The 27,142-nt window shown below is 63.3% G+C and overlaps 2 protein-coding genes across 4 annotated transcripts in view; both read left to right on the top strand.

Annotated features, from left to right (window-relative positions):
• Positions 1-56: 56 nt before the first annotated feature.
• KCNH3 (potassium voltage-gated channel subfamily H member 3) lies at positions 57-27,063 on the top strand. Of its 2 annotated transcripts, XM_050924690.1 has the most exons (15): positions 57-334; positions 9,002-9,235; positions 9,581-9,712; positions 11,373-11,503; positions 11,912-12,161; positions 14,290-14,447; positions 14,635-14,842; positions 15,787-16,068; positions 18,335-18,534; positions 19,000-19,249; positions 19,661-19,872; positions 24,669-24,949; positions 25,363-25,469; positions 25,834-25,949; positions 26,179-27,063. In XM_050924690.1, the coding sequence occupies exons 1-15, from the start codon at positions 256-258 to the stop codon at positions 26,752-26,754; spliced, it is 3,216 nt and encodes a 1,071-aa protein (XP_050780647.1). In that variant the 5' UTR covers positions 57-255; the 3' UTR covers positions 26,755-27,063. The 2 variants fall into 2 exon arrangements, with proteins under 2 accessions (XP_050780647.1, XP_050780646.1); XM_050924689.1 differs by having other exon boundaries at positions 25,873-26,271.
• The window catches only part of BLOC1S1 (biogenesis of lysosomal organelles complex 1 subunit 1), an 82,171-nt gene continuing 55,985 nt past the window's right edge, over positions 957-27,142 (top strand). Inside the window, exon 1 of one of the 2 annotated variants that reach the window (XM_050924758.1) lies at positions 957-963. The gene's annotated coding sequence lies outside the window, so the exon portion shown is untranslated. Of the gene's footprint in view, positions 964-8,115; positions 8,122-27,142 lie in introns of those variants that run through there. The other variant, XM_050924760.1, reaches the window with a different exon arrangement.

The following is a 27,142-nucleotide window of genomic DNA, read 5'->3' as shown; positions in this document are numbered from 1 at the left end:
CGCGGGGCGGGCTCGGAAGCTCGGCGGGGGCAGGCTACGCTGCGCCCTGGCCGGGGGCTCGGGAAGAGCTCGCTGGGGCCGGGGCTGCGAGCCTGGGATTCTCCGCTCGCCCTGCCCGGGGCACTGGGGAAGCCTGGGGCTCGGGCTCCGCCGCTTGGCCGAGGGGGGGTCGGGTTAGCTGCAGATTTAATCCGACCCCCCCCCCGGGGGGGCGGCTCCGCGGCAGGATGGAGGGAGCCTTCCCCGCGTCCTGACATGCCAGCGGCCATGCGGGGGCTGCTGGCGCCCCAGAACACCTTCCTGGACACCATCGCCACCCGCTTCAATGGGACACGTGAGTGAGCCCCTGCGCCCATCATCCGCGCGTCCGGGCGGCGCCCCGAATGGCCCGCTCGCCGGCTCGGGCAGGGAACCGAGCTCCGGGGTTGGGGGGGGCGGGGTCCGGCCAGGCACTGGCCCGGGGCTGATCTTCCACCCACAGCCCCTGGGTCGTGTTGGGGGAGCCGGCTGGCCCCTGGGATACGGGGCTCGTTGGGTTGAATTAGGGGGTTGTTTTCAGTGGGACCCTCTGACCCCCAAACTCCCAAATGCTCCCGCTGTCGGGGCTGGGCTGGGGACGGGGGTTGTGCGTAGGAGGCATTTGGGGCCAGATCCAATGTCTGGTGAAATCCACCGGAGTCATCTGGTTATTTCCAGCTTCTCCTCTTCACACCCTGAGTAACATAACTTACATCGACCCAGCGAGCGCAGAGTGTGGACAGTGGAGCTCCCTGCAGAGCACAGACTGGGAGCTGGCCCCACGCTGGGGGGTTTCCCTTGCTGGGCGGTGGGCGGAGAACCCAGGTCCCAGTGGCTGGCGCCAGGGGAACTTTCAGACCAATTTTATTTGCTCTGCGGGATCTAAAACCACCTTGGCCTGATGGCCACTTCTGCTGGCCAGGGTCAGGCCTGAGGCCCGGCCCCTCAGGGAGCCCAGTGGCGACTGGTTTCCTGGCTTTTTTAGAGCTCAGCCGCAGTCTCGGGTCTGTCCCCCAAGTGTTTGGAGTAGCCAAGTCCGGGGGGGGGCCCAGAGGAGCAATTTAATTCACCCCCTGGTTGAGCGGAGTGACAATGTCTTTAGATCCTGTGTCTTTTAAGGGGTTTTTAAACTGGAGACACAAAAACCCACCCGCGATAATCTATAAATACATGGTCCTCTTGTGTAATACGTGGTAACATCACAGCAGCAGGGCTGGTCGGTATTTCGAGCATTATCCCAGCCAACCCAGGCAGATCTCTCTCATATATATATATATATATATATATATATATATACATACACACACACAGCCACACACACAGAGCAATGCACACACACAGTGACATGCACACACAGAGCGACACACACAGTGACACACACACAGCCACACACAGAGCAATGCACACACACAGACACACACACAGAGCGACACAGTGACACACAGTGACATGCACACACACAGTGACACAAACACACACACACACAGCCACATACACACAGCCATACACAGAGCAATGCTCACACACAGAGCGACACACACACAGAGCAATGTGCACACACAGTGACACACACAAAGCGACACACAGCCACACACAGAGCAATGCACACACACAGTGACACACACACAGAGTGACGCAGTGACACACACAGAGCGACACACACACAGAGCAATGCACACACACAGTGACACACACACAGAGCGACACAGTGAGGCACACAGTGACACAGACACACACAGTGACGCACACAGCGAGCTGCTATACTCTTGGGTGTGCACAGACACAGCCTGTGGCTGGGGGGGTGCACAATATGTGATATTCACACTCAAGAATAATTCGACAGCTCTGCTGTTGTGCACATGTGCGAATATGGACCATCCCGTTTAGCTACCGGAGTGAGTGTCTGTGTGTCCACACACACAATGCAGCACCACTCCTGTGATCGGCAGATGCACACTTAGGGACACTCGTGCATGTAGGTTCTGTTTCTGCCATCGGGTTCTGTGTCGAGTGTGCAGTGTTCACCGGGAGAGGTGTAAGTAGTTACGTATCTCCACACACAAATGTGGGGACAGTCGGATTCCTACTCCAGGCATACTGGAGTGCCTGTGTGGTGTATAGAGAGTGTGCGTGTACACAGATACACACAGGATTGATATGTATATTGTCGAGATATAAACAACACACAAACCTGCATTGCACGAACATTCCAGAAATGCCAGAGGCCTGTGCATGCCCCCCGCCCGAGCCCTGGCTCACTGCGTGTGCTGGACGGCCTGCTCCTGGGGCCACTGCGCAGTGCATGGGGCTGTCTAAGGTTACTGGCTCTGGAGCCAGAAGAGCTGCCGGGAGTGAAGCCAGGGTCTCAGGGTTAAGGCAACCAAATGCTGCCCTGGAGAGCTGGACTCTATCCCGGCCTCTGCCACCGAGTCCCTGCGCGGTGCCGGGCGTGTCACTGACAGCAAAATTGGTGGTAGGTGCCCCCACCCGCCCCCGCAGGCATCTCAGGTTCTGGGTGTCCAGCATAAGCCAGCTGGAGCCGGAGTTGCAGCAGTGCCGAGTGTTGGCCTGGCCTGGCGGAGTGAGCACCAGGTTTGGAGTCAAGTGGTCCTGAAGGCAAATCTGCTTCTGCCCTGATTCACTTTGTGGCCTGGGGCAAGTCTCTGTTTCCCTGGCTCTCCTGGGGGGACCACAGTGCTGTCAGGGTTGGGGCTGTTGGGGGGGCAGAAGGGCACCCGAGAAAACCCTGTTTCTGTTCCTTGCAACAATGGCAGGAGCTGCTGACTGAGCAGGATACAAATACTGACCAGTTGCCTCCTTCTCTGGGCCCTGCCCATGGCCTGGCCCACCAGGGCCGTGTGCTGGGCAGGGGGCTTGGCAGGAGAGAGCCCAGCTGGGGTCTCCCTCCTCCTCGCAGAAGACGTCTGTTTCTCAGGCCTTTCCCGTGCAGTGCTGCTGCTGCTTCGGTCGGGACGCGGGCCCAGCTCTGGGGAATGTTCACGTTCAATGAGGATTTTGCCCTGCTGGCGACACAAGCTGAGGCTTAAAAAGTTGCTGTCTCTGCCAAACCTGGCTGGAATTTCATGGGCCAAAGAAAAGGTACTTCCCTGGCCCCAGGGCTCTCTTCTTGCTGCGCTTCACCGGCCTGCTGCAAACCATGGAGGTGTTTTTTTAATGGAGGGGGTCAGGCAAACTGAATACAGGGGTCACGTCCAGCTCCCTCATAGTGGGGGGGGGGCTGAGCGAGATCACACCAGCCCGGCTGCTGGGCTCTGTGTATGTGGGCACAGACGGGCCAGGGTCACTGCTGGAGGGGTCTGGTGCCTGAGAATGTGGTATAATCCCACAGTTGGGGGGCTCTCTGAGTTGGACAATCCTGTGTTGATGGGCATGCGATGTTCATTTCTTCGGTGTCCTTGCTGCAGGTTGGGGTGGGTGGCTGGGCGGGTTGGGGGGAACTTTTTAGGCCTGTTTTACAGCAGCGACTGGGTCCTTCGGGGGCAGTTTCAAGCTGTCCTCCCGGCAGTCAGCCCTTCCCCTTCTGTTAGAGTCCTGCAATGGATCCTTGATTGTGCCAATCTCTGCGGGGCACTGGCACCTCACCCACCAGAGCTTGGCCAGGGCCCCCTGGATTCAAATCCAGCCCCAAAGATCCCACCCCAGTTGCTCTGCAGAGCAGCAAATGAGTTCAGCACCTCGGCCAGGTCCCCAAGGTCCTTCCAGCCCCACAGGGCCAACCCGTGTTGCGGGAGGCCTTGGCTGGGGTCAGGCACTCCCCAAATCTCCACTAGGAACAGAGCTTCTAGGGACGGGGTCCCTGGCCTCTCTTTGCCAGAGCTGGGAATGGGCGACAGGGGATGGATCACTTGGTGATCCCCTGTTCTGTTCGCTCCCTCTGGGGCCCTGGCACTGGCAACTGTCAGCAGCCAGGACACTGGGCTGGATGGACCCTTGGTCTGACCCAGTCTGGCCGTTCTTATGTTCTTAGCTTCTCTGTGGGGCTTGGAGTTCCTGGGGCCAGCAAACAGCCACTGTCGGGAGGGCTGGGCTCATGGTTCAGATTTGAATTGGCCGCTGGGTTTGGTTCCCAGCTCTGCCACAGATGCATCATCTCTCTGTACCTCAGTTTCCCCTCTCTAGGTCTCTTCCTCTGTGCCCAGTGGGGCTTCGAGGTGCTACCATAACCCGTCGAACAATCTCCCTGAAACCAAAGAGGGCAGCGTGGGAGTGAGTGTCCTCCAGAGCGGGGGCCCCTGCCACCCCCAGCGAGCAGACACCCGTGGCATGTAGGCAGCAGTGAGAGGTCAGGGGTGCGGTGCCAGGAGCTCCCCCTCTAGGCTAGGTCAACAGACTTATCCCTGAGGAAACTGAGGCAAAGGAAGGGGCTGAGACAGGCCCAAGGTGGCTCTGGGCTCCCAAGGCCTGTGGGTTAGCTGCCAGCCTAGCTCATCTCACTGGGGCACAGTCCTGAATGTTCAGCTGCAGAAACCTCCGACACCATCTCTGCTTATGGCCCTGAGCTGGGCAGCAGCCCCAAATACCGGCCGGCATACGTGCCTCCCATCTGGCTGCACAGCAGGTGGCCGGCTCCCCCGTCCTCCTGCTCCGCCCACTGCCCACAGCTGCCCGCTCTCCCGCGAGCAGCGCCGCAGCTGCAGCAGGAGGTGCATGGACGGGGAGTGAGGATCCCCCTGGGCCCCAGCCCCACAGCTGGCCTGGCCTGAGGCTGCCTTCTCCTGCTTTGCCACCCCTCCTTCTCCGGGGTGAATCCTGCAGAGGCTTCCGGCCTGCGGCTGCATTGGCTGCCCCTTGTGCCACGAGCGCGTCAGGCCTCAAAGCAACGCCAGGCTCAGCCCGGTCACTCTGTGGCTGGGAGACGTCTACGCAAACCCCCAAGGCACCCAGGGAGCAGGGTGGGACTCACTGGGGGAGCTTGTCACTCCATCACTGTAGCAGTAGGGGGCGCTGTGCTGCAGGGTGGGTGGTCAGTAGGGGGCGCTCTCCCCGGTTCTCCGGGCTGGGCACTAGGGGGCGCTGTGCTGCAGGGCTGGGGTCAGCAGGGGGTGCTGTGCTGCAGGGAGCAGGCGAGGGTTCAGCAGGGGGCGCTCTCCCCGGCAGTGCGGCACTAGGGGGCGCTGTGCTGCAGGGCTGGGGTCAGCAGGGGGTGCTGTGCTGCAGGGAGCAGGCAAGGGTTCAGCAGGGGGCGCTCTCCCCGGCAGTGCGGCGCTAGGGGACGCTGTGCTGCAGGGCGGGGGGTCAGCAGGGGGTGCTGTGCTGCAGGGAGCAGGCAAGGGTTCAGTAGGGGGCGCTCTCCCCGGTTCTCCGGGCTGGGCACTAGGGGGCGCTGTGCTGCAGGGCTGGGGTCAGCAGGGGGTGCTGTGCTGCAGGGAGCAGGCAAGGGTTCAGTAGGGGGCGCTCTCCCCGGTTCTCCGGGCTGGGCACTAGGGGGCGCTGTGCTGCAGGGCTGGGGTCAGCAGGGGGTGCTGTGCTGCAGGGAGCAGGTGAGGGTTCAGCAGGGGGCGCTCTCCCCAGCAGTGCGGCGCTAGGGGGCGCTGTGCTGCAGGGCGGGGGGTCAGCAGGGGGTGCTGTGCTGCAGGGAGCAGGCGAGGGTTCAGCAGGGGGCGCTCTCCCCGGCAGTGCGGCGCTAGGGGACGCTGTGCTGCAGGGCGGGGGGTCAGCAGGGGGCGCTGTGCTGCAGGGAGCAGGCAAGGGTTCAGCAGGGGGCGCTCTCCCCGGCAGTGCGGCGCTAGGGGACGCTGTGCTGCAGGGCGGGGGGTCAGCAGGGGGCGCTGTGCTGCAGGGAGCAGGCGAGGGTTCAGCAGGGGGCGCTCTCCTCTGGCAGTGTGGCACTAGTGGGCCTGTACTGCAGGAGGGGGGCTCAGGAGGGGGCTGACCCCACCCGCCCCCAGCGCTAGGGGTGCCAACTCGCAGATGAACTGTGTTTCACGGAGGTGCGGGCTCCCAGCCCGAGGTCTGGTGGTTCCCGGTGCCCAGGCAGAGCTATTTCCCCAGGCTGGGGCAGATGGGTCGTACCCCCCCCAGCACCCGCTCTCCGCTGCAGGACGCCTGGCCGAGGGGAGACCAGCCTGGCCTCAGCCTGAGCGAGCGCTCGCCCCAAGTTTGTTCTACAGACTCACTACTTTCCCTGAGTAGGCGGAAGGATACGGTTATAGACAGCAGCACGTGGTGTCCCTGGGTATAAATAGCCTTCGCTGAGAACAGAACAATGGCTCTGCCACCTGTGCTGGGGCTGGGCCCTGGGGAAGCAGGAGCTGGGGGGCGGGGGCAGCTGCGTGACTGTCCCCCAGCCCTGCGCCCCCTGCACATGCCAGCTGTCACGTGCCACCGGCCAGGGCCTCTCCCGGGAGCCCGAGCGGGTTAATCTGAGCCTGGCTGGGGGCCTGCGGGAGGCCTGGCCTCTGCTGGGGGTGGGATGTAGGGGAGACAGGTGGGAAATGGGCCTAGGGGGAGGGGTGATGCCCAGATGCCTGCCCCAGTCTGCGGATTTTGAAGCTCTGCTCGGGCGGGGAGGGGGCTGTTCAGAGCCCTTGGAGCCAGAGATGTGGGGTCCCTTCCCAGCTCTAGCACTGACCCACTGGGTGACTTTGGACAGTTCCCAGCTCCTCTCTGCCTCAGTTTCCCTGTGCTCCGTTCACTGCCCGACTGGCTGGGGAACGGAGGATTCTTGCTCCAGGAGCTGATTGCTATAAATACCCGAGCCCCCTTCCCCCTCTCCAGCTTGCAGTAAGTAACGTCAGCAGGCAAATTACAGAGCAGGGCCTGGGCGCCTGTGGCACATGCAGCGCTGTCAGCCTGGGTGAGCAGGGGTGTAGCCAGGAGCCGGAATTGCCAGGGGGTGCAGGGTGCCAAGTCCCAAGACGAGCCTTGGTGGGGATGCGGGGGGCCCTCGGGCTGGGGTCCGATCCCCAGAGCCAGGTTCCTCGGGGAGGCCCAGGGGCCTGACTGTAAACAGCAGAGACTGAACTTGTGGCTCCAGGGCTGACGGGGTTCGCACAGGCGGCCCTGGCGCGATGCGGCAGGAGGGGACCCGCTTGGCGTGATGCTTTTCCCTGTGCCCTTCTCAGCCCCCAGCCTGGGTGCAAAGGGGGCACTTGGCACTGACGCAGCAGCGGTTTAGTGGCACATGGCAACGCTGCCAGGGATTGCTCGCGCTGAAATGCAGCTGCCTCTGGGGTGGGATGCAGCAGCTGTTGAGCAGCATGTAACCCAGCAGGGTGTTGGTCCAGGCCCCGGGCTCTGAACACCAGAGCCTCGGGCTGGGTTATTCCCTCGGTGGCTGGCTGCTGGTTTGGAGCTGGGGGAGGAGATGCAGCCAGCTGGGCTGGCCCAGCTCCCTGTGGGTGTTTGGCCCCAAGGGGATCACATCATCTGTCTGCTCCCAGGTCTGAGCGTGGCCGAAGCCCCCCCGGGGTCTGAGTGCGGATCAGGCCCAGCCTGGCACTGGGGTCTGAGTGCGGCCGAGGCCCAGCCGGAGTCTGAGTACGGATCAGGCCCAGCCTGGCACTGGGGTCTGAGCGCAGCCGAGGCCCATCCGGGGTCTGAGTGCGGATCAGGCCCAGCCTGGCACTGGGGTCTGAGTGCGGCCGAGGCCCAGCCGGGGTCTGAGTGCGGATCAGGCCCAGCCTGGCACTGGGGTCTGAGCGCGGCCGAGGCCCAGCCGGGGTCTGAGTGCGGATCAGGCCCAGCCGGGGTCTGAGCATGGCTCAGGCCCAGCTGGTGTCGCTGGCTGGGGCAGGCGGCCAGGCCAAGGGCTCTGAGCTGTGTTGTTGTTTCAGCACCGGGCCCATGTGGGACCCCCCCGGGGGGCACTTTGCGGCTGAGCCAGGCTGGGGTGCAGCGACGCTGCCTCTCGAGGGAGCCGCTCCTGCAGCTGAGCCCAATTAGCCGGTGGAGCCGCCCCCAGGGGGGCCATTACCTGGGCTGATTTACAGCCGCAGCCCAGGAACGGAGCCCTGGGCAGGGCTGGTCTGATCAGATGGGGGGGCGATGCCCCCTCCCCCGCAATCCCTTTTAGTTTTGGGAACCCGTGTTACATTCCACAGCAGGACAGGGCCCCCCCAGGCTTCCCCCCGGCCTGGCCCCCACGTGGAGCAAGGTCGCAGGATGGGGGGCAGGGCGGGGGGGCCTCCTGGTTTGAAAACTCCCTGGGGGGGGGTCAGGCTGGGAACAGCCGTTCTCTCCACCTCCCTCACCTCTGCTTGTGTCCCCCCCCTTGCTGCTGTTCAAATGCAAATATATGCAAATGAGGCAGGGCTGGGAGTGGGCTCCGGCTCTCAGCTGGTGCGAACGAGGCAGGTTCTGTCCAAATGGCGCAGAGATGAGTAACCGCGCCAGGAGACGTGGGGTAAAAATAGCCCGAGTGGGGCCTGTGGGTGCAGACACCCCCGGGCACCTGGAAGATGGGGGCTGGGCCCCTGGGCTGCCCCTCCCCACATCCCAACCTTCCAGTCCCTCCCGCACCCCTCACCGACCACAGCAAGACCCACCGGCCTGGCGCTCCCCACGCCCTGCCCCGATGCCTTCCACTATGCCCTGTCCCGGTGCCTGTCCCCACGCCCTGTCCCGGTGCCCGTCCCCACGCCCTGCCCTGGTGCTGTCCACTCTGCCTGGGGCTGGGTGCCCGTGCCCACGCCCTGCCCCGACGCCTTCCACTATGCACTGTCCCGGTGCCTGTCCCCACGCCCTGTCCCAGTACTAGCCTCTCTGTCTGGGGTCGAGTGCCCGTCCCCACGCCTTGTCCCGGTGCCCGTCCCCACGCCCTGCCCTGGTGCTGTCCACTTTGCCTGGGGCCGGATGCCCGTCCCCACGTCCTGTCCCAGTGCCCGTCCCCATGCCCTGCCCTGGTGCTGTCCTCTCTGCCCGGGGCCGGGTGCCCGTCCCCATGCCCTGCCCCGGTGCCCTTCCCCACGCCCTGCCCCAGGGCCGGGGGCCCGTCCCCACACTGGCCCCTTGTGTCTTGCAGACAGTAACTTTGTGCTGGGCAATGCGCAGGTGCGCAGCAGCTTCCCAGTGGTTTACTGCTCCGACGGCTTCTGCGACTTGACGGGCTTCTCGCGGGCCGAGGTCATGCAGCGCTGTTGCGCCTGCACCTTCCTCTACGGGCCCGACACCCGCCAGCTCGTCCGCCAGCAGATCCGCAAGGCGCTGGACGAGCGCCAGGAGTTCAAGGCTGAGCTGATCCTCTACAGGAAGAGCGGTGAGTGAGCAGGACAGGGCAGGGCGGGGACTCGGTGCCCACCAGGGGCTGCAGCTGGGAGCCAGGACTCCTGGGTTCTCTCCCCAGCTCTGGGAGGGGAGAGGAGGGGAGTCTATTACTTAGAGCAGGGGGGATGGGGCTGGGAGCCCAGACTCCTGGGTTCTCTCCCCAGCTCTGCCCTGCTGCACACGCTCAGAGGCAAGTGTCTCGCTTGCTCTGTGCCTCAGTTTCCCCTTCACTTCTGGTGGGAGGGGGGTGAGGGGGGCTTATCCCCTCTGCACCCTGGGGGGTAGGGGGTGTGAGCACAGCGCTCCAGGCCGTTAGCAGCTCCCCGCTGTCCCCCAGGTACTCCCTTCTGGTGCCTCCTGGACGTGGTGCCCATTAAGAACGAGAAGGGCGAGGTGGCGCTTTTCCTGGTCTCCCACAAAGACATTACCGACAGCAAGAGCCGGCCGGGTGCCGAGAGCTGGAAGGAAGGTGCGTGGAGGGGGTCTGGGGGCATTGTGGGGGGGGTGTCTGCAGGCAGTCTCCATGGCAACTGGGCCTTAGAGAGAGCCCCAGACACTCCCGCTCACTGGCCAAGCAAATCGTGGGCCCTTCAGAGGCTGGGTAACAGCCTGCTACTGCTGCCGTCTGGTGGAGCGACTCCTCTCGCTCAAGCTGCAGGGGCCCAGTCCGTGAGTGGAGAAGGGCCCAGGTTGGATGCAGGGGTTGCATGTTACACAGATGCACACGACATGCGTGTGGAATGGATTTCATTACGTGCACCAATATAGAGGTGACATGTGACACATCACACAATTCATGTGGCGGGGGTGGGGCCGAGGGGTTTGGGGTGTGGGAGGGGGCTCGGGGCGGGGGGATGGGCTCTGGGGTGGGGACGGGGATGAGGGTTTGGGGTGTGGGAGGGGGCTCAGGGCAGGGGGACGGGCTCTAGGGTGGGTCCGGGGATGAGGGGTTTGGGGTGTGGGGGGGGCTCAGGGCAGGGGGACGGGCTCTAGGGTGGGGTCGGGGATGAGGGTTTGGGGTGTGGGAGGGGGCTCGGGGCGGAGGGACGAGCTCTAGGGTGGGGCCGGGGATGAGGGGTTTGGGGTGTGGGAGGGGGCTCAGGGCAGGGGGACGGGCTCTAGGGTGGGGCCGGGGATGAGGGATTTAGGGTGTGGGAGGGGGCTCGGGGCGGGGGGACGGGCTCTGGGGTGGAGCTGGGGATGAGGGGTTTGGGGTGTGGGAGGGGGCTCGGGGCAGGGGGACGGGCTCTGGGGTGGGGCCGAGGATGAGGGGTTTGGGGTGTGGGGGGCATCAGGGCGGGGGGACGGGCTCTGGGGTGGGGCTGGGGCTGAGGGGTTTGGGGTGTGGGGGCTCAGGGCAGGGGGACGGGCTCTAGGGTGGGGCTGAGGGGTTTGGGGTGTGGGAGGGGGCTCAGGGCAGGGGGACGGGCTCTAGGGTGGGGCTGAGGGGTTTGAGGTGTGGGAGGGGGCTCAGGGCAGGGGGAGGGGCTCTAGGGTGGGGCCGGGGATGAGGGGTTTGGGGTGTGGGAGGGGGCTCAGGGCAGGGGGACGGGCTCTGGGGTGGGGCTGGGGATGAGGGGTTTGGGGTGTGGGAGGGGGCTCAGGGCAGGGGGACGGGCTCTAGGGTGGGGCCGGGGATGAGGGGTTTGGATGTGGGAGGGGGCTCAGGGCAGGGGGACGGGCTCTGGGGTGGGGCTGGGGATGAGGGGTTTGGGGTGTGGGAGGGGGCTCAGGGCAGGGGGACGGGCTCTAGGGTGGGGCTGAGGGGTTTGAGGTGTGGGAGGGGGCTCAGGGCAGGGGGACAGGCTCTAGGGTGGGGCCGGGGATGAGGGGTTTGGATGTGGGGGGGGGCTCAGGGCAGCGGGACGGGCTCTGGGGTGGGGCCGGGGATGAGGGGTTTGGATGTGGGAGGGGGCTCAGGGCAGGGGGACCGGCTCTGGGGTGGGGCTGGGGATGAGGGGTTTGGGGTGTGGGAGGGGGCTCAGGGCAGGGGGTCGGGCTCTCCCCACAGCAGCCCCTGGACTGGGGGGAGGGGCGACCATGCAGCTTAGAGGGACCGTGGATGCTGACGCCCCGTCCCATTGCCCCCCCGGGGGCCCCTAACCTCTGGCTGTTCCCCCGCCGGGCAGGTGGGAAGCGCCGGTTCGGCCGGGCCGGCGCCAGAGGGTTCCATGCCAGCCGGCGCCGGAGCCGGGCTGTGCTCTACCACCTCTCCGGGCACCTGCAGAAACAGGGCAGGAGCAACCACAAGCTCAACAAGGTGCGAGGGGGGGTTTGGGGACGAGACACTGAGTTGGGGCTGGCGGTGGGGGCCCCTGAGGGAGGGAGCTGCCTGGGTCAGAGGGGTCTGGGTGGCAGGCTGGTGGGGTTCCCTGGGGGAGAGCGGGGGGCTGTCTGGGTCAGACGAGACCTGGGGCAGGGTGGGGGGCTGCCTGGATTGGAGGGGTTCAGGGGGCAGGCTGGGAGGGGTTCCCTGGGGGGGCTGCCTGGATCAGACAGGCCCCGGGGGAGGCTGGGGGGATTCTCTGAGAGGGGTGGGGGGCTGCCTGGATTGGATGGCATCTGGGGGAGGATGGGGGGCTGCCTAGGTCAGACGGGGCCTGGGGCAGGCTGGGGGGTTCCCTGGGGGAGGGGCTGACCCCGGCACTGACCCTGGCCCCTCGCCCAGGGCGTGTTCGGGGACAAGCCCTCGCTCCCCGAGTACAAGGTGGCCGCGATCCGGAAGTCGCCCTTCATCCTGCTGCATTACGGCGCCTTCAAGGCCGGCTGGGACGGGCTCATCCTGCTGGCCACGCTCTATGTGGCCGTGACGGTGCCCTACAGCGTCTGTGTCGGCGCCGGCTCCGACGAGGGGCTCACGGCCGGCCGCGGCCCCCCCAGCGTCTGCGACCTGTGCGTGGAGATCCTCTTCATCCTGGGTAAGGAGCCGACTCTGCCTGTGCCCCTCACTGCCGACCCGCAGCCCCCTGCCCAGCTACCGTGCTGCCAGCACCCCTCACTCCTGCCCGGCTACCCCACTGCCAGCTCTTCTGGTGCCCTTCACTCCTGACCTACAGCCCCCTGCCTGGCTGCCCCGCTGCCGGCTCTGCCGGTGTCCCTGTCACAGAGTCCCCGGGCAATGCTCTGGAACTGCTCCCCACCAAGCCAGGCAGGACTTTGGGGAGCCTCCTCTCCCTTGGAGCAGACTTGTTCAGGGCAAGAAGCTCACACGGCTTCACCTCCTGGGTCTCTCCTTGGAGCATTCAGCATCCTCTGCCCCTCCATGCGCTTCCCCCAGCGAGCCCACCCCAGTGGGGTCCTGGGGGGGCCACAGGGTCCTGCACACCCACTTCGCAGTCAGATGTGACTCTCAGCCAGCCAGTAACACAGAGGTTTATTAGATGACAGGAACAGGGTCTAAAACAGAGCTTGTAGGTACAGTGAACCGGACCCCTCGGCCGGGTACATTCTGGGGGTCAGTGAGCCAGACCCCCACGTCTGCACTTCACTCCTCGTCCCCAGCCAGCCCCAAACTGAAACCCCCTCCAGCCCCTCCTCTCTGGCCTTTGTCTCTTTCCCGGGCCAGGAGGTCACCTAATCTTTGTTCACCTTTAGCCATCCCCTGGCAGTGCGGAAGGGCCCCAGCCATTTGTTGCCAGGAGACAGAGTGTCCCTCGTTTATGGGCACTGGCCTTTATCCCTGTAATGATGCGGTTCTGGCAGGACCTAACTGAGGTGCCAGTTCAGGACAAATTGCTTAAAACAGGACTGGGGTTTCTCCACCTCTAAGGCACCAAACCAGCCTGACAGAGGACTTTGGTCTCACCCCACTGGCTAACCACAGGTCACACAAGCAATTTCCTCAGACACTCCAGTCTCCCAGTATCACCACCAGTGCCACTCGTCCTGGGGAGGAATGCTTATGAAAACCAACACTCCAGTAAAGGAAAAAGGTTCTCTCGATCCCAAAGGACCAAGCCCCAGACCCAGGTCAATATACACATCAGATCTTACCCACAAATCACACTGTTGCCAATCCTTTAGAATCTAAAATCTAAAGGTTTATTCAGAAAAAGAAAGAAATAGAGGTGAGACCTAGAACTGGTTAAATGGAATCAATGACATCCAGTAATAGCAAAGGTCTTGGGTCAGGCTTGTAGCAGTGATGGAATAAACTGCAGGTTCAAATCACGTCTCTGGAACATCCCCCGCTGGGATGGGTCATTCAGCCCTTTGCTCAGAGCTTCAGTTCGTAGCAAAGTCCCTCCAGAGGTAGGAAGCAGGATTGAAGACAAGATGGAGATGAGGCATCAGCCTTATATCGGCTTTTCCAGGTGTAAGAACCTCTTTGTTCTTACTGTGGAAAATTACCGCAAAATGGAGTCTGGGGTCACATGGGTCAGTCCCTGCACTTTGCTGAGTTACAAGGCGTATCTGCCTCCTCTCAATGGGTCAGTTGTAACTGATGGTCCTTAATGGGCCATCAGGCAGCCAGGCAGAGCAAACACCAACTTATCTGGGGTGTCTCCCAGAAGCACAGCACAAGTTTGAAATACAGACAGGATAGAGCCAATATTCATAATTTCTACTACAAAATGATACAGCCATACAGACACCATAATTATAACCACCCTGGTCTTAGACACCTCATTTGACCCCCTTTATACAAGATTCAGTTCCACTACAGGACCTTGGTTGCAACCATCTTCTATATGGTCCCAGATTATGTCAATAATGTCACAATCCCACCACCTAGAGATTTAAGAACTGCATTGGGGAAACTGAGGCAGCCACACAGTATTCAGAGGAAACATTAAGAACAGTCCCACTTCCTCACATCCCCTCACTCCCAACCCACAGCCCCCTGTCCAGCTACCCCACCGCCGGCTCTGCCAGTGCCCCTCACTCCCGACCTGCAGCCCTCTGCCGTCCCAGCCTTGGCTCTTTGCTTTGCGCTGCTCGCAGGGCAGGACCCCTCCCCCCCTGGGGGCTGCGCTGAGGCCGTTGAGCTCAGTTCACTGGTGACTCCCCCCCATGTTAACCCCGCGGGCGCTGTGCTCCCCGCAGACATCGTGCTCAATTTCCGCACCACCTTCGTCAGCAAGTCGGGCCAGGTGGTGTTCGACCCACACTCCATCTTCCTGCACTACCTCACCAGCTGGTTCCTGCTGGACTTGCTCGCTGCCCTGCCCTTCGACCTGCTCTACGCCTTCAAGGTCAACGTGGTGAGTCGGCCCCAGGGGGAGTGGAGGGGAGGGCCCTGGGACTGAGCCAGCCCCACTCCAGCCCCCAGCCAGCCTCCCCCTTGGGCCTCAGCAGCTCCAGCCCCATACCGGCCTCTGCCAGGCTCAGCCCTCCTGCTGGGGGAGCCCCTGAAGTGCCCTTCCCCACCCCTGCGCTCTCTCCCCGCAGTATTTCGGGGCTCACCTGCTGAAGACGGTGCGGCTTCTGCGGCTGCTGCGGCTGCTGCCGAACCTGGACCGGTACTCGCAGTACAGCGCCGTGGTGCTGACGCTGCTCATGATCGTCTTCGCCCTGCTGGCCCACTGGGTCGCCTGCGTCTGGTTCTTCATCGGCCAGCTGGAGATCGAGAGCAGCCGCTCAGAGCTGCCAGAGATCGGTATGTGGGGCACACGCGTGTGCACGGGGCACCCCCGCTGCGCTGCACCACACACATGCGATTGCACGCCCAGTCACAACAGTTGCACCCACCGTGCTGCACCACATGTGTGCGATTGCACAGCCAATCACAGCAGGCAGACACCCACTGCTCTGCATCACATGTGATCGATTGCACACCTAGTCACAACTGGTGCACCCGCCGTGCTGCACCACGTGTGTGCGATTGCACAGCCAATCACAACAGGCGGACACCTGCCACTCCACACCACACGTGCGATTGCACAGCCAGTCACAACAGGTGCGCCTGCTGTGCTGCACCACATGTGTGCGATTGCACAGCCAATCACAACAGGCGGACACCTGCCACTCCACACCACACATGTGCGATTGCACGCCCAGTCACAACAGGTGCACCTGCCATGCTGCACCACATGTGTGCGATTGCACAGCCAATCACAATAGACGTGCACTCATAGCTCTGCACCACATGTGATCAATTGCACACCTAGTCACAACAGGCATACACCTGCACCACGTGTGTGTACACAGGGCACACCCCAACACGCGCACCTGCCACTCTGCACCACGCAGGTGCAATCGCATGCTCAGTCACAATAGGCGCACACCCGCTGCTCTGCATGATACGTGTGATCACACACTCACTCACAAATCGTGTGCACCTGCCTCTGTGAACCATGTGCACACGTGGGGGGAGCATGCATAGCTATGGACATACGTGTGTGCACATACATACCCCCCCAGCACACAGGCTGAGGTGCCCCTACTAAGCCCGTCCCCCGCCAGCCAGCCTGCCCCTGCCCTGGGCTCGCTCACACCGGGGGCTCAGGCCCTCCCTCTGGGCCCCTGACCCAGCTCGTCCCAGCCTGGGGGACTGCTCATGCTCTGCCCCAGGGGGGCTTTGACCTGTCTCTCCCCCCCCAGGTTGGCTCCAGGAGCTGGCGCGGCGTCTTGAGAGCCCCTACTACCTGGCGAGGAAGAGCTGCAGATCCCCGGCCAATGGGACGGGCCCGGGGGGGCCCCCCGGGGCCAACTGCAGCCTCAACGGGAGCAGCTGGGAGCTGCTGGGGGGCCCGTCTCTGCGCAGCTCCTACCTCACCTCCCTCTACTTCGCCCTCAGCAGCCTGACCAGCGTCGGCTTCGGCAACGTCTCGGCCAACACCGACACTGAGAAAATCTTCTCCATCTGCACCATGCTCATCGGGGGTGAGGGGCGGGGGCAGGGCACTAAGGGAGTGGGGGGCTGCAGGACACAGGGCAGGGCACTGGGCAGGGGCACTAAGGGGGGGGCTGCAGGACACAGGGCCGGGGTCATTAAGGGAGGCTGCAGTACACAGGGCAAGGGGGCAGGGCACCGGGCAGGGGGCACTAAGGGGGGGCTGCAGAACACAGGGCTGGGGAGCAAGGCACCGGGCAGGGTCACTAAGGGAGGCTGCAGAACACAGGGCTGGGGAGCAGGGCACCGGGCAGGGACACTAAGGGGGGGCTGCAGGACACAGGGCAGGGCACTGGGTGAGGGCACTAAGGGGGGGCTGCAGGACACAGGGCTGGGGGGGCAGGGCACCGGGCAGGGGGCACTAAGGGGGGGGCTGCAGGACACAGGGCCGAGGGGCAGGGCACTGGGTGAGGGCACTAAGGGGGGGCTGCAGGACATTGGGTGCGGGGCACCAGGGGAGCAGAACCCTTGGGGAGGCAGACACAGGGCCGGGGGGCAGGGCACCGGGCAGGGGGCACTAAGGGGGGCTGCATGACATTGGGTTCGGGGCACCAGGGGAGCAGAAACCTTGGGGAGGCAGACACAGGGCCGGGGGGCAGGGCATCGGGCAGGGGGCACTAAGGGGGGGCTGCAGGACATTGGGTGCAGGGCACCAGGGGAGCAGAGCCTCGGGGGGAGGCAGACACAGGGCCGGGGGGCAGGGCACCGGGCAGGGGGCACTCGGGGGGCTGCAGGACATTGGGTGCGGGGCACCAGGGGAGCAGAGCCTCGGGGGGAGGCAGACACAGGGCCGGGGGGCAGGGCACCGGGCAGGGGGCACTAAGGGGGGCTGCATGACATTGGGTTCGGGGCACCAGGGGAGCAGAACCCTTGGGGAGGCAGACACAGGGCCGGGGGGCAGGGCACCGGGCAGGGGGCACTCGGGGGGCTGCAGGACATTGGGTGCGGGGCACCAGGGGAGCAGAACCCTCGGGGAGGCAGACACAGGGCCGGGGGGCAGGGCACTGGGCAGGGGGCACTCGGGGGGCTGCAGGACATTGGGTTCGGGGCACCAGGGGAGCAGAGCCTCGGGGGGAGGCAAACACAGGGCCGGGGGGCAGGGCACCGGGCAGGGGGCACTCGGGGGGCTGCAGGACATTGGGTTCGGGGCACCAGGGGAGCAGAACCCTCGGGGGGAGGCAGACACAGGGCCGGGGGGCAGGGCACTGAGGGTGGGGGACTGCAGGGCTCTGAGGCCAGGGTGAGGGTCACGGGGGGCGGGGGGGGGGGCTGACAGAGGCATGAGTGGGCAAAGGGTGGCCTGGCGGGGAGGGGAACCAGGGCATGGAGGGTGCCTGGGGGGTTAGGTGCTAGGCGAGACGGGAGAGGTGTGGAGGTTACAGGGGGTGACTGGCAGGGGGGGGATCAGGCTGCCCCCCCATCTCTGTACCAGGACCCCAGTGACCTCATCTCCTGGGCACTTTGCATCCTGGCCTCCTAACAAGGGATGGACTCGGGGGGCCCTCGGGGGGATGTAGCAGTGCCCACCCCCAACCGCCTGTGCCCACCCCATCCCCACATCTCACCCGGGCTCTGGATACGGCAACGGGCAGTTGCCATGGAGACGGGTGAGCGCCTGTCGTGTGAGTGGGCGGGTGGGCGGGGGCTTCACCCACAGACGCTGCCAAGGGGGATCACTAGCCGCAGAAGGTGGCCCCCTCCCCCACCCAGGCGCCCCCTGCTCTGCCCCCCCGCATGGGTGGCTAATGCCCCTCACTCCCGACCCGCAGCCCCTGCTAGCCCAGCCCTGGGCTCCCCCCTGCTCTGCCGGTGCCCCTCACTCCCGACCCGCAGCCCCTGCTAGCCCAGCCCTGGGCTCCCCCCTGCTCTGCCGGTGCCCCTCACTCCCGACCCGCAGCCCCTGCTAGCCCAGCCCTGGGCTCCCCCCTGCTCTGCCGGTGCCCCTCACTCCCGACCCGCAGCCCCTGCTAGCCCAGCCCTGGGCTCCCCCCTGCTCTGCCGGTGCCCCTCACTCCCGACCCGCAGCCCCTGCTAGCCCAGACCTGGGCTCCCCCCTGCTCTGCCAGTGCCCCTCACTCCCGACCTGCAGCCCCCCCAGTGGGTCTCTACCAAGCGCTTGGGGGGAGTGATCAGTTCAGTCTGGCTCTGCTCTGGTGCCACGTTACACGGCGCCTGCCTGGGCCCTGTCCTTCCAAAGCGAACCCAGGCGTCCGGGCTCCCCGGCCAGGCCCGACCCCGGTGCCGCTCTCCCCGCAGCGCTGATGCACGCCGTGGTGTTCGGGAACGTGACGGCCATTATCCAGCGCATGTACGCCCGGCGTTTCCTCTACCACAGCCGCACCCGCGACCTGCGGGATTTCATCCGCATCCACCGCATCCCCAAGGCACTCAGACAGCGCATGCTGGAGTTCTTCCAGACCAGCTGGGCCCTGCACAACGGCATCGACGCCCACGAGGTGAGCCCGCTGCCCCGCCGGCCCCCTTGTTTTCCTACCCCTCCCTGCCCGCCCCATCGGCCGTCTCACCTCCCCCACCAGGGTGGCGGGCAGGGCCCATGCATCGCCCTCTGCCGGACTCCTGGGGGAACCAAGCGAGTTGGCGGGGGCTCATGGACTGGGGTGCGGGTGGGGCCTAGGTGCATTGAAAACTGTGTTCAAATGACAAGCGCTCACTCTAAGAGCGGGGCGGGGGGGGGTTCCTGGGCCTGCTGGCAGGCTGGGGGCTCCATAGGGGGCTGGCCTACAGCCAGGGGGGAAGTCGGGCCCCCAGGAAGCAGCCTGTTTTGTCTCTACTGGGGTTGGGTTCGTGTGTGCCGTGTCTGGGCAGGCGGCAGGGCTGGGGCTAGCGTGTGAGGGAGGGGCTAGGCCACCCGAAGAGGAGCTGGGTTCGTTAATTCTGTGTCCTCCCTGGCCCCCACCCAGCTGCTGCGGACCCTGCCGGACGAGCTGCGGGCCGACATCGCCATGCACCTGAACAAGGAGCTGCTGCAGCTGCCGGTGTTCGAGGCGGCGAGCCGGGGCTGCCTCCGCGCCCTCTCGCTCAGCATCAAGCCGGCGTTCTGCACCCCGGGCGAGTTCCTCATCCGCCGGGGCGACGCCCTGCAGGCCCTCTACTTCGTGGGCTCGGGCTCCATGGAAGTGCTGAGGGATGACACCGTCCTGGCCATCCTAGGTCTGAGGCATGCCGGGGCAGGGGGGAATCAGGCAGGGACGGGGCCACTTCCCCCCCCCACACACACGCACACTGCTTAGTCACGGTGCCGGCTAAGCCAGCGGCTTCACTGAGGATGTGCCCCTCACTCCCGACCTGCAGCCCCCTGCTAGCCCAGCCCTGGGCTCCCCCCACCCCAGCTCGGCTGGTGCCCCTCACTCCTGACCCGCAGCCCCCTGCTAGCCCAGCCCTGGGGGTCTCTGCTGGTTTTGTGGTATAGGGATGGGGATGGGACCCCCCCCCACCTCAGCGGGCGCAGCGGCAGAGGCTGTTCCCCCCAGGGCCCCAGATGGGCTGTAACGCCTGGCGGGGGGGGGGGGGCTATGGGCCTGCTACACCCCTGGGCATCAGCAACCCGCTGTTTGCTCCTAGGGAAGGGCGACCTGCTGGGCTGCGACCTCTCGGGCCAGGAGCGCGTGATCAAGGCCAACGCGGACGTCAAGGGTCTGACCTACTGTGATCTGCAGTGCCTGAGCCTGCGGGGGCTGGGCGAGAGCCTGGTGCTGTACCCCGAGTTCGCCCGCAAGTTCCGCCAGGAGATCCGCGCCGAGCTCAGCTACAACCTGGGCAGCGCCGGGGCCCAGGTGAGGGGCAGGGCCTAGTGCTTGGCTGGGCTCCTAGGGTGGGGGGCTCACCTGGGGCGACCTGCTCCAGCCCCAGTTCCGGGAAGGGGGGGCTCGCCCTGACCAGTCGTGCAGGCCCAGTGCAGGCTGGTTGTGAGGGTGCTGCCTGTGGGAGCCAGCTGAGGTCAATCAGGGTGACCTGCAGACAAACCCCAAACACTGGTGGAGCTTCCAATACTCAGATTTACCAACCAGCTTCTGGGGTATCTCGCTGGTTACTCAGACTCCAAACAATGCCCAGCCTCAGACCTTCGTCCAGACACACGACAAACATGTGATGATGAATTCTGAAAATTCTCCTGGTCCCAAAGGACCAAGCCCCAGACCCAGGTCCAGGGATAATGTAGATCCTACCCAAAATACACACTACAGCCAATTCTTGTTAACTAAACTGAAATTTATTTAAAAAAGAAGAGAGAGAGAGCGAGAGAGAGAGCGCGTTGGTTAAAAGATCAATCTACAGACAGACTTGAATTCAGTTCCTGAGGTTCGGGTACGTAGCAGAGGCAGGTGGTGGGAAAGAAGGTGGCAGTGGCTGAAGGAGACAAAGGAAGATAAATCTCCTCCTTGGGGTGGGAGTTAACTGGCCACCTGTGAAAAGTTTGTCCTTCACTTGCTGGAGGTTTCTCTGCAGCTTGAGGTCTTCAAACCACGATTTGAGAACTTCAGTAACTCAGACATAGGTTAGGGGGTTGTTACAGGAGGGGGTGGGTGAGATTCTGTGGCCTGCGTTGTGCAGGAGGTCAGACGAGATGATCATAATGGTCCCTTCTGACCTTAAAGTCTATGAGGCCTTGTCTACACCACAAAGTTGCAGCGCTGGTGAGGGAGTTATAGCGCTGCAACTTAGGAGGTGTACACATCTGCAGGGCATCACCAGTGCTGCAACTCCCTGTTTGCAGCGCTGGCCGTACACCCGTTGAAACTCGGGTGTAGAGGATCCAGCGCTGGTGATCCAGCGCTGGTCATCAGGTGTAAACACTCTCCAGCGTTTTTCTTGACCTCCGTGGAATAAACAGGTATCCCAGCATACCAGAGGAAGCCTCTCTGGTAATCAAGCAGGTATCCTTCCCCGCGGTTTGCTCTCGCGTTCCCCTAACCCCCGTGCAAGCAGGTCTCCTTCCCCGCGGTTTGCTCTCGCGTTCCCCTAACCCCCGTGCAAGCAGATCTCCTTCCCCGCGGTTTGCAGGGGGGTTGGGGGAACGCGACAGCACACCGCGGGGAAGGAGATCTGCTTGCACGGGGGTTCAAAAAACACCGGAGCAAACCGCTGGGAAGGAGACCTGCTTGCAGGGGGGTTCGGGGAACACCGGAGCAAACCGCTGGGAAGGAGACCTGCTTGCACAGGGGTTCGGGGAACGCGAGAACAAACCGCGGGGAAGGAGACCTGCTTGGGGGGGGGTGTTCGGGGAACACTGGAGCAAACCAGGGAAGGAGACCTGCTTCCCCGCGGTTTGCTCTCGCGTTCCCCTAAGCCCCCTTGAAGCCGCCCAACAGCGCTGCAGTGTGGCCACATCTAACACCACTTGCAGCGCTGGTTGCTGTAAGTGTGACCACTCTGCAGCGCTGGCCCTATACAGCTGTACTAATACAGCTGTAACAACCAGCGCTGCAAAATTGTAGATGTAGACATACCCTTAGTTTGTAGCTGCCAAAAGTCCTTTTAAAACTAGTCCAGAGGTTACAGTCCAATGTCCGTATTCAGGGTGACGCCAGTCAGTGACTGGGGATCTCAGTCCTTGTGGCTTAAGGTTTCCCCCTCTTGAAACCCAGAGCAGATCTGAGATGAAGCAGGATCGTGTCCCAGGTTTTTATACATTTCCAGCAGCCTTATGGCCTGAGAAAACAATCGGCTTAACTCTCCTTCTCCCAGACATCCTGGCAGTTAGCCCAGGGGAATTTACCCATTAACAGTTCAGATCCAGGTGACCAAAACCTTCAAAGAGACACAGAGACAGTGATACAATTTCACTCAAGTGTCTTCCTAAATGTTAATATTCCTGTTAATATTCCTTTGTTGATCTTCGAATCAGAGCTGTAGCCATAGACAAGGTTTGTTTGCTGACATCCCAAGCCCTGAGCAAAGTCTCCCCTTCTACCTCTCACATTTCAAAGCTCTGCTCACGTCCATAGGTCAGGGCACCTGGGAGGTAATTAACTCTTTCTGGCCCTGTGTCTCACACTCATAACGTCACCCTGGTCTCACCCCACTCCAGGGCAGGGGTTGGCGTTGGTGCCTCCCTGACCCCCCCCGCCCTCCTGAGCCCATGGGGGGGCCCCCTCCCTTCCTGTCCCAACCATCACTTAACATTCCTTAAACTTAGTCAAATACCCCCACAATAAAAATGAATCAACACCCAAGGAAGGGGCTGCAGGAGTGAACGGGCGACCAGGCAGAATCCAGCAGCAGTGCGGGGGCTACCGAGTTTATTGCACCCAATGCAGCACGTCTGGTTACCTGCCCTGTGGACGGGTAGCATCCATGTGCATTTGGGGCACGGGGCCACAGAGACCGAATACGGGCTTTGGAGCCCAGGGTGGCGGAGCTGAGGGGGACAGACAGGTACATAGAGGAGACTTTCTGGGACACAGGAGAAGGTCCCACCCCTGGTCTGACGGCCTGTGTGCTGGTGGGGCGGATGAAAGTCCCAGGGAAGGAGAACATCCGACTGGAGCAGAGGGGAAAGGATCCCATAGTTGGAACCTTCCTTCCAGGTGATGTTGTGGGTGCCTCTCGCACTGAGGACACCTCTCCGGGGGAGGGAACTCTGGTTGTTAGGAAGAGACACTGAGACAGGTATTAGCTGGGTTTGTGATGACCGGGAGAACCATGTGGTGACTTGCCTGCCTGGTGCGAAGGTTGCGGATCTCTCAAGGCATCTAGACAGACTTATGTGTAGTGCTGGGGAGGAGCCGGTGGTCGTGGTACATGTAGGTACCAGTGACATAGGGCAGGGTAGGAGAGACGTCCTGGAGGCCAAATTCAGGTTTCTAGGTAAGAGATTGAAGGGCAGGACTCCATAGTGGCCTTCTCAGAGTGCAGGGCCAGTTAGACAGGCAGAACTGCAGGGTCTCACTGCGTGGCTGAGACGATGGTGTAGGGAGGAGGGGTTTAGATTTATTAGGAACGGGGGAAACGTAAGGGCTGGGGGAAAGCCGAGAGGTGCGAAGGAGCACGTGGTTCGAACAGGGACATCCCTTAGGGGAGGATCTCTTCATGGAGATTGTCTAGGGCCTAGTAAGGAGGAGAGGATGGAAGATGGAAAAATACAGGTAGAATCTGATGAGAAAGGGTCAAATGAAAAGAAATCCCATTCAGTTACATCATGTAATGGCAGACAGCTGAAAAGTGACAAGTGTTTAAAGTGCTGATATCCCAGTGCTGGGAGTCTGAATAGTGAGGTGGGTGAACACGAGGGCCTCGTATTACACGAGGAGATTGATATAACGGGCACCACGGACGCTTGGTGGAAAGAGGATAATCAATGGGACGCAGTACTACCAGGGTACAAAATCTCTCGGAAGGACAGAGCAGGTCATGCTGGCGAGGGCGCTAGATGTGAAAGAAACCGTCCGATCAAATGAAGTAAAAATAGTAAATGACTCAAACTGCACCACAGACTCTCTCTGGACAGTAATTCCAGGCTGGACCAATAAGAACATAGCGGTAGGGGTACCTCACCGACCGCCTGACCAGGATGGGGATAGTGGCTGTGAAATGCTCAGGGAGATCAGAGAGGCCATTAAACTAAAACACTCAATAGTAATGGGGGATTTCAACTAGCCCCAGATTGACTGGGTCCATGTCACCTCGGGACAGGCTGCAGAGGGAAAGTTTCATGACACCTTAAATGGCTGCTTCTTGGAGCAGCTAGTCCTGCTGGAACCCACAAGGGGGGAGTCAATTCTTGATTTAGTCCATAGTGGAGCACAGGATCTGGTCCAAGAGGTGAATGTAGCTGCACTGCTTGGCAATAGTGACCATAATATAATTAAATTTACCATCCCTGTGGTGGGGAAAACACCACAGCAGCCCAACACGGTAGTATTTCATTTCAGAAAGGGGAACTACACACAAATGAGGAAGTTAGTTAAACAGCTGGATAATAAGACAGAAAATATCATGTTGCCTCTATATAAATCCATGGGACGACTGAGTGCAGATATGGTCTATAAAATCATGCCTGGTGAGGAGAAAGTGAATAAGGACGTGTTATTTACTCCTCGTAACACTAGAACGAGGGGTCACCAAATGAAATTAAAAGGCAGCAGGTTTAAGACAAAGAAAAGGCAGTATTTCTTCACACAGCGCAGAGTCATCGGTGGAACTCCTCGCCAAGGGATGTTGTGAAGGCCAAGACTCTAACAAGGGTCAGAAAAGAACTAGAGAAGTTCCTGGAGGCCAGGGGTCCATCAGTGGCTACTAGCCAGGCTGAGCAGGGACGGGGTCCCTAGTCTCTTGTCTGCTAGAAGCTGGGAATGGGCAACAGGGGATGGGTCACTGGATGATTCCCTGTTAGGGTCACTCCCTCGGGGGCCCCCCGGCACTGGCCGCTGTCGGCCAACAGGACACTGCGCTAGGTGGGCCCTTGGTCTGACCATTCTTATGTCAGCGAGAAAAGGCCCCTCAGGCTGGGCACAAGCATCACTCGAGAATCCCTGGGGCAGGGGGTGGTGACCTGGTGCCAGGCGGGTGGAGCAGATGCAGGGCCAGGGATCCCCTCCCCTGCACTGACCCCTCCTGCCCCCCCCCCCAGGCCGACACCAGCTCGCTGAATGGTGACAATACTCTGCTGGAGGACGAGGCGGCACAGGACTCCCCGGTGCCCCCGCCCCACTCGCCAGCCAGCCCAGCCCTGGAGCCCTCGTCCAGCCCCCAGCCGCCCCCTGGCTGCCCCCCCTCAGCTATGGGAGCCAAGCTGCTGTCGCCCAGGAGGGGCATCCTGCCCCGGACGCAGCGCCTGCCACCCGCTGCCGGCCCCCAGGCCCTGCAGCTCCACAGCCTGCCCTGCATGGGGCCCCCCGACCTCAGCCCCAGGTAAGGTGGTGATGGGGGGTCGAGGTGTTTCCTGCTGGTTACCCCGGGGGCTGGGCACGTGGCTCAGATCTGCCTATGCGGCTTTAGGCAATGACACCCCCCCCCGGGGCAGTTTGGGGGCAAGGTGGCCATGAGCCTGAGCCCTTTGGTGACACCCAGCTGGGTGGCCCTGGGCTAATGGGGCGGGGGGGGAGGGATGGAGCCCCTCTGCTAGGTAGCTCTGGTGTCCCAGGGCCCCCTGGCGCCCCCCCCCCCAGGCTGGCCATCCCAGGGCTGATGTGTATGTGGGGGGGACTGGGGGGTTCCCAGCCGGCTCCCCCTGCCCTGTGCTGGGCGGCCCTGGGGCTGATGCCGGGGGGGGGGGAGGATTGGAGCCTCTGTACCCCCCATGACGGTGCCACTCTGCACTGCAGGGTGGTGGACGGCATCGAGGAAGACGCCTGCGGCTCGGACAAGTTCACATTCAGCTTCCAGGTTGGCCCCTCAGGCCCGGACTGCAGCAGCCCCTCCACCGGGCCAGGTACTGTCAGCGCCCCAGCAGGGGCTGGGCACTAGGACTCCTGGGGTCTCTCCCTGGGAGTGCGGGGGCAGTGGTCCTCCCGCGTTCTCTCCCCTGCTCTGGGTGGGGCTGGGGGCCAGGACTCCTGGGTTCTCTCCCCTGCTCCATGAAGGCTGGGGGCCAAGACTCCTGGGTTCTCTCCCCTGCTCCGGGTGGGGCTGGGGGCTAGGACTCCTGGGTCCTCTCCCTGGAAGTGCGGGGGCAGTGGTCCTCCCGCGTTCTCTCCCCCGCTCTGGGTGGGGTTGGGGGCCAGGACTCCTGGGTTCTCTCCCCAGCTCCAGGAGGGCTGGGCACTAGGACTCCTGGGTTCTCTCCCCAGTTCCAGGAGGGCTAGGCGCTAACCTGCTATCTCCCCTTGCCCCAGAGAGCGGGCTGCTCGCTATCCCCCTGGGCCCCGCGGAGCTGACGGGCGCTGACGCCATCGAGAAGCTGCGGCAGGCGGTAAGCGTGTGGGGGGCTCAGCACATAGGCAGCCATTGCCCCTGGCACTGGGCCCTGGGTGGGGTCCAGGAAGTGGGGCAGAGCATTGGTACTGGGTTCAGGGAGCCCCAGGCCAGGGGAGAGGGCAGAAGGCCCTGCCTGGGCGTGGTTCTCCCACCCAGCTTGTGAGCCCCTGCCTGGCACAGGGTGGGCAGCTCTGCCCCGGCTCACCCCCTCTCCCTGCCCCCAGGTGGCCGAGCTGTCGGGGCAGGTCCTGCAGATGCGCGAGGGGCTGCAGTCGGTGCACCAGGCCCTGCAGCTCTTCCTGCTGTCCCAGCCGCCGGCTCCGCTCACCCGCCCCGAGGGCACCTTCCCCAGCGCCGCCCTGCTGCAGCCGCTGCGCGTGGAGACGGGCATCTCGGCCTTCTACCTGCACAGCTCCGCACACGGCCCGTGTCTCAACGCAACCTGCCCCCACGCCCGGCCTGTGCCCCCGTGGGCCTGTGCCCCGCCCGCCTCCCACAGCTCCCCGTGGACCTCGGCAGGGGGGACGGACGCGGAGCTCCCAGCTAACACAGCCCCTGCCCCGGCGGAGCTCGGCAGCACGTGGCCAACGGCCGGCCCCACGGCAGCACCGGGTGGACACCACGGGGCCATGCACCCCCCACAGGCTCCGCCAGCCGCTGAGACAGACCCCCAGGGACCTCCGGCTCCGGCCGCTTTGCCTCTGCCCTGGGACCCGCCCGGCCTGGAGATGGTGCTGCTGGGCTGCCACGGTGCCGTGGGTGCCCCCTGCTGGCCCCGGGAGGAGGGCACAGGCATGTGAAGGCTGCACCCCACACACACACACTGGGATTGTTCTGCCCCCCTGGAGAGCCAGGGGGCCTGGCCTGGCCACGCAGCCCCTGTAGGGAGCCCCCATCGGCCACAGGGCTCGGGCCTCGTTCCCAAGCCAGCAGTGCTGTGGGGGGGGAGAGCAGAGCTGCCCCCTGGAGCTTGTGGGACCCCGAGGGCACAGTGGCAGGGCCCTGCCTGGCCTGTGGAGCTGGGGGGAGGTACTGGGGGGCAGAAGGGCTTCCAGTCCATAGGGCTTCCCCTCCCCCTCCCTTTTTACAGTAAAACAGCTGCCTTTGGATCTCTGGTCTTGTGTCTATTTAGGCCCCTGCCCTGGCGACGTGTGGCAGAGCAGCCATGGTGGGCCCAGCCACAGGCCC

The sequence above is a fragment of the Gopherus flavomarginatus genome, chromosome 16 (genome assembly GCF_025201925.1).
Source record: "Gopherus flavomarginatus isolate rGopFla2 chromosome 16, rGopFla2.mat.asm, whole genome shotgun sequence".
NCBI lineage: Eukaryota > Metazoa > Chordata > Testudines > Testudinidae > Gopherus > Gopherus flavomarginatus.
This window is presented reverse-complemented; position numbering and strand designations above follow the sequence as displayed.

Excerpts from the sequence above, each read along its gene's own strand:
- KCNH3 (XM_050924690.1), top strand. The coding sequence starts at position 256 with ATGCCAGCGGCCATGCGGGGGCTGCTGGCGCCCCAGAACACCTTCCTG. Across the intron at positions 11,504-11,911 it reads GCAACCACAAGCTCAACAAG|GGCGTGTTCGGGGACAAGCC; the intron begins GTGCGAGGGGGG and ends CCCCTCGCCCAG. Across the intron at positions 19,250-19,660 it reads CACCGTCCTGGCCATCCTAG|GGAAGGGCGACCTGCTGGGC; the intron begins GTCTGAGGCATG and ends GTTTGCTCCTAG.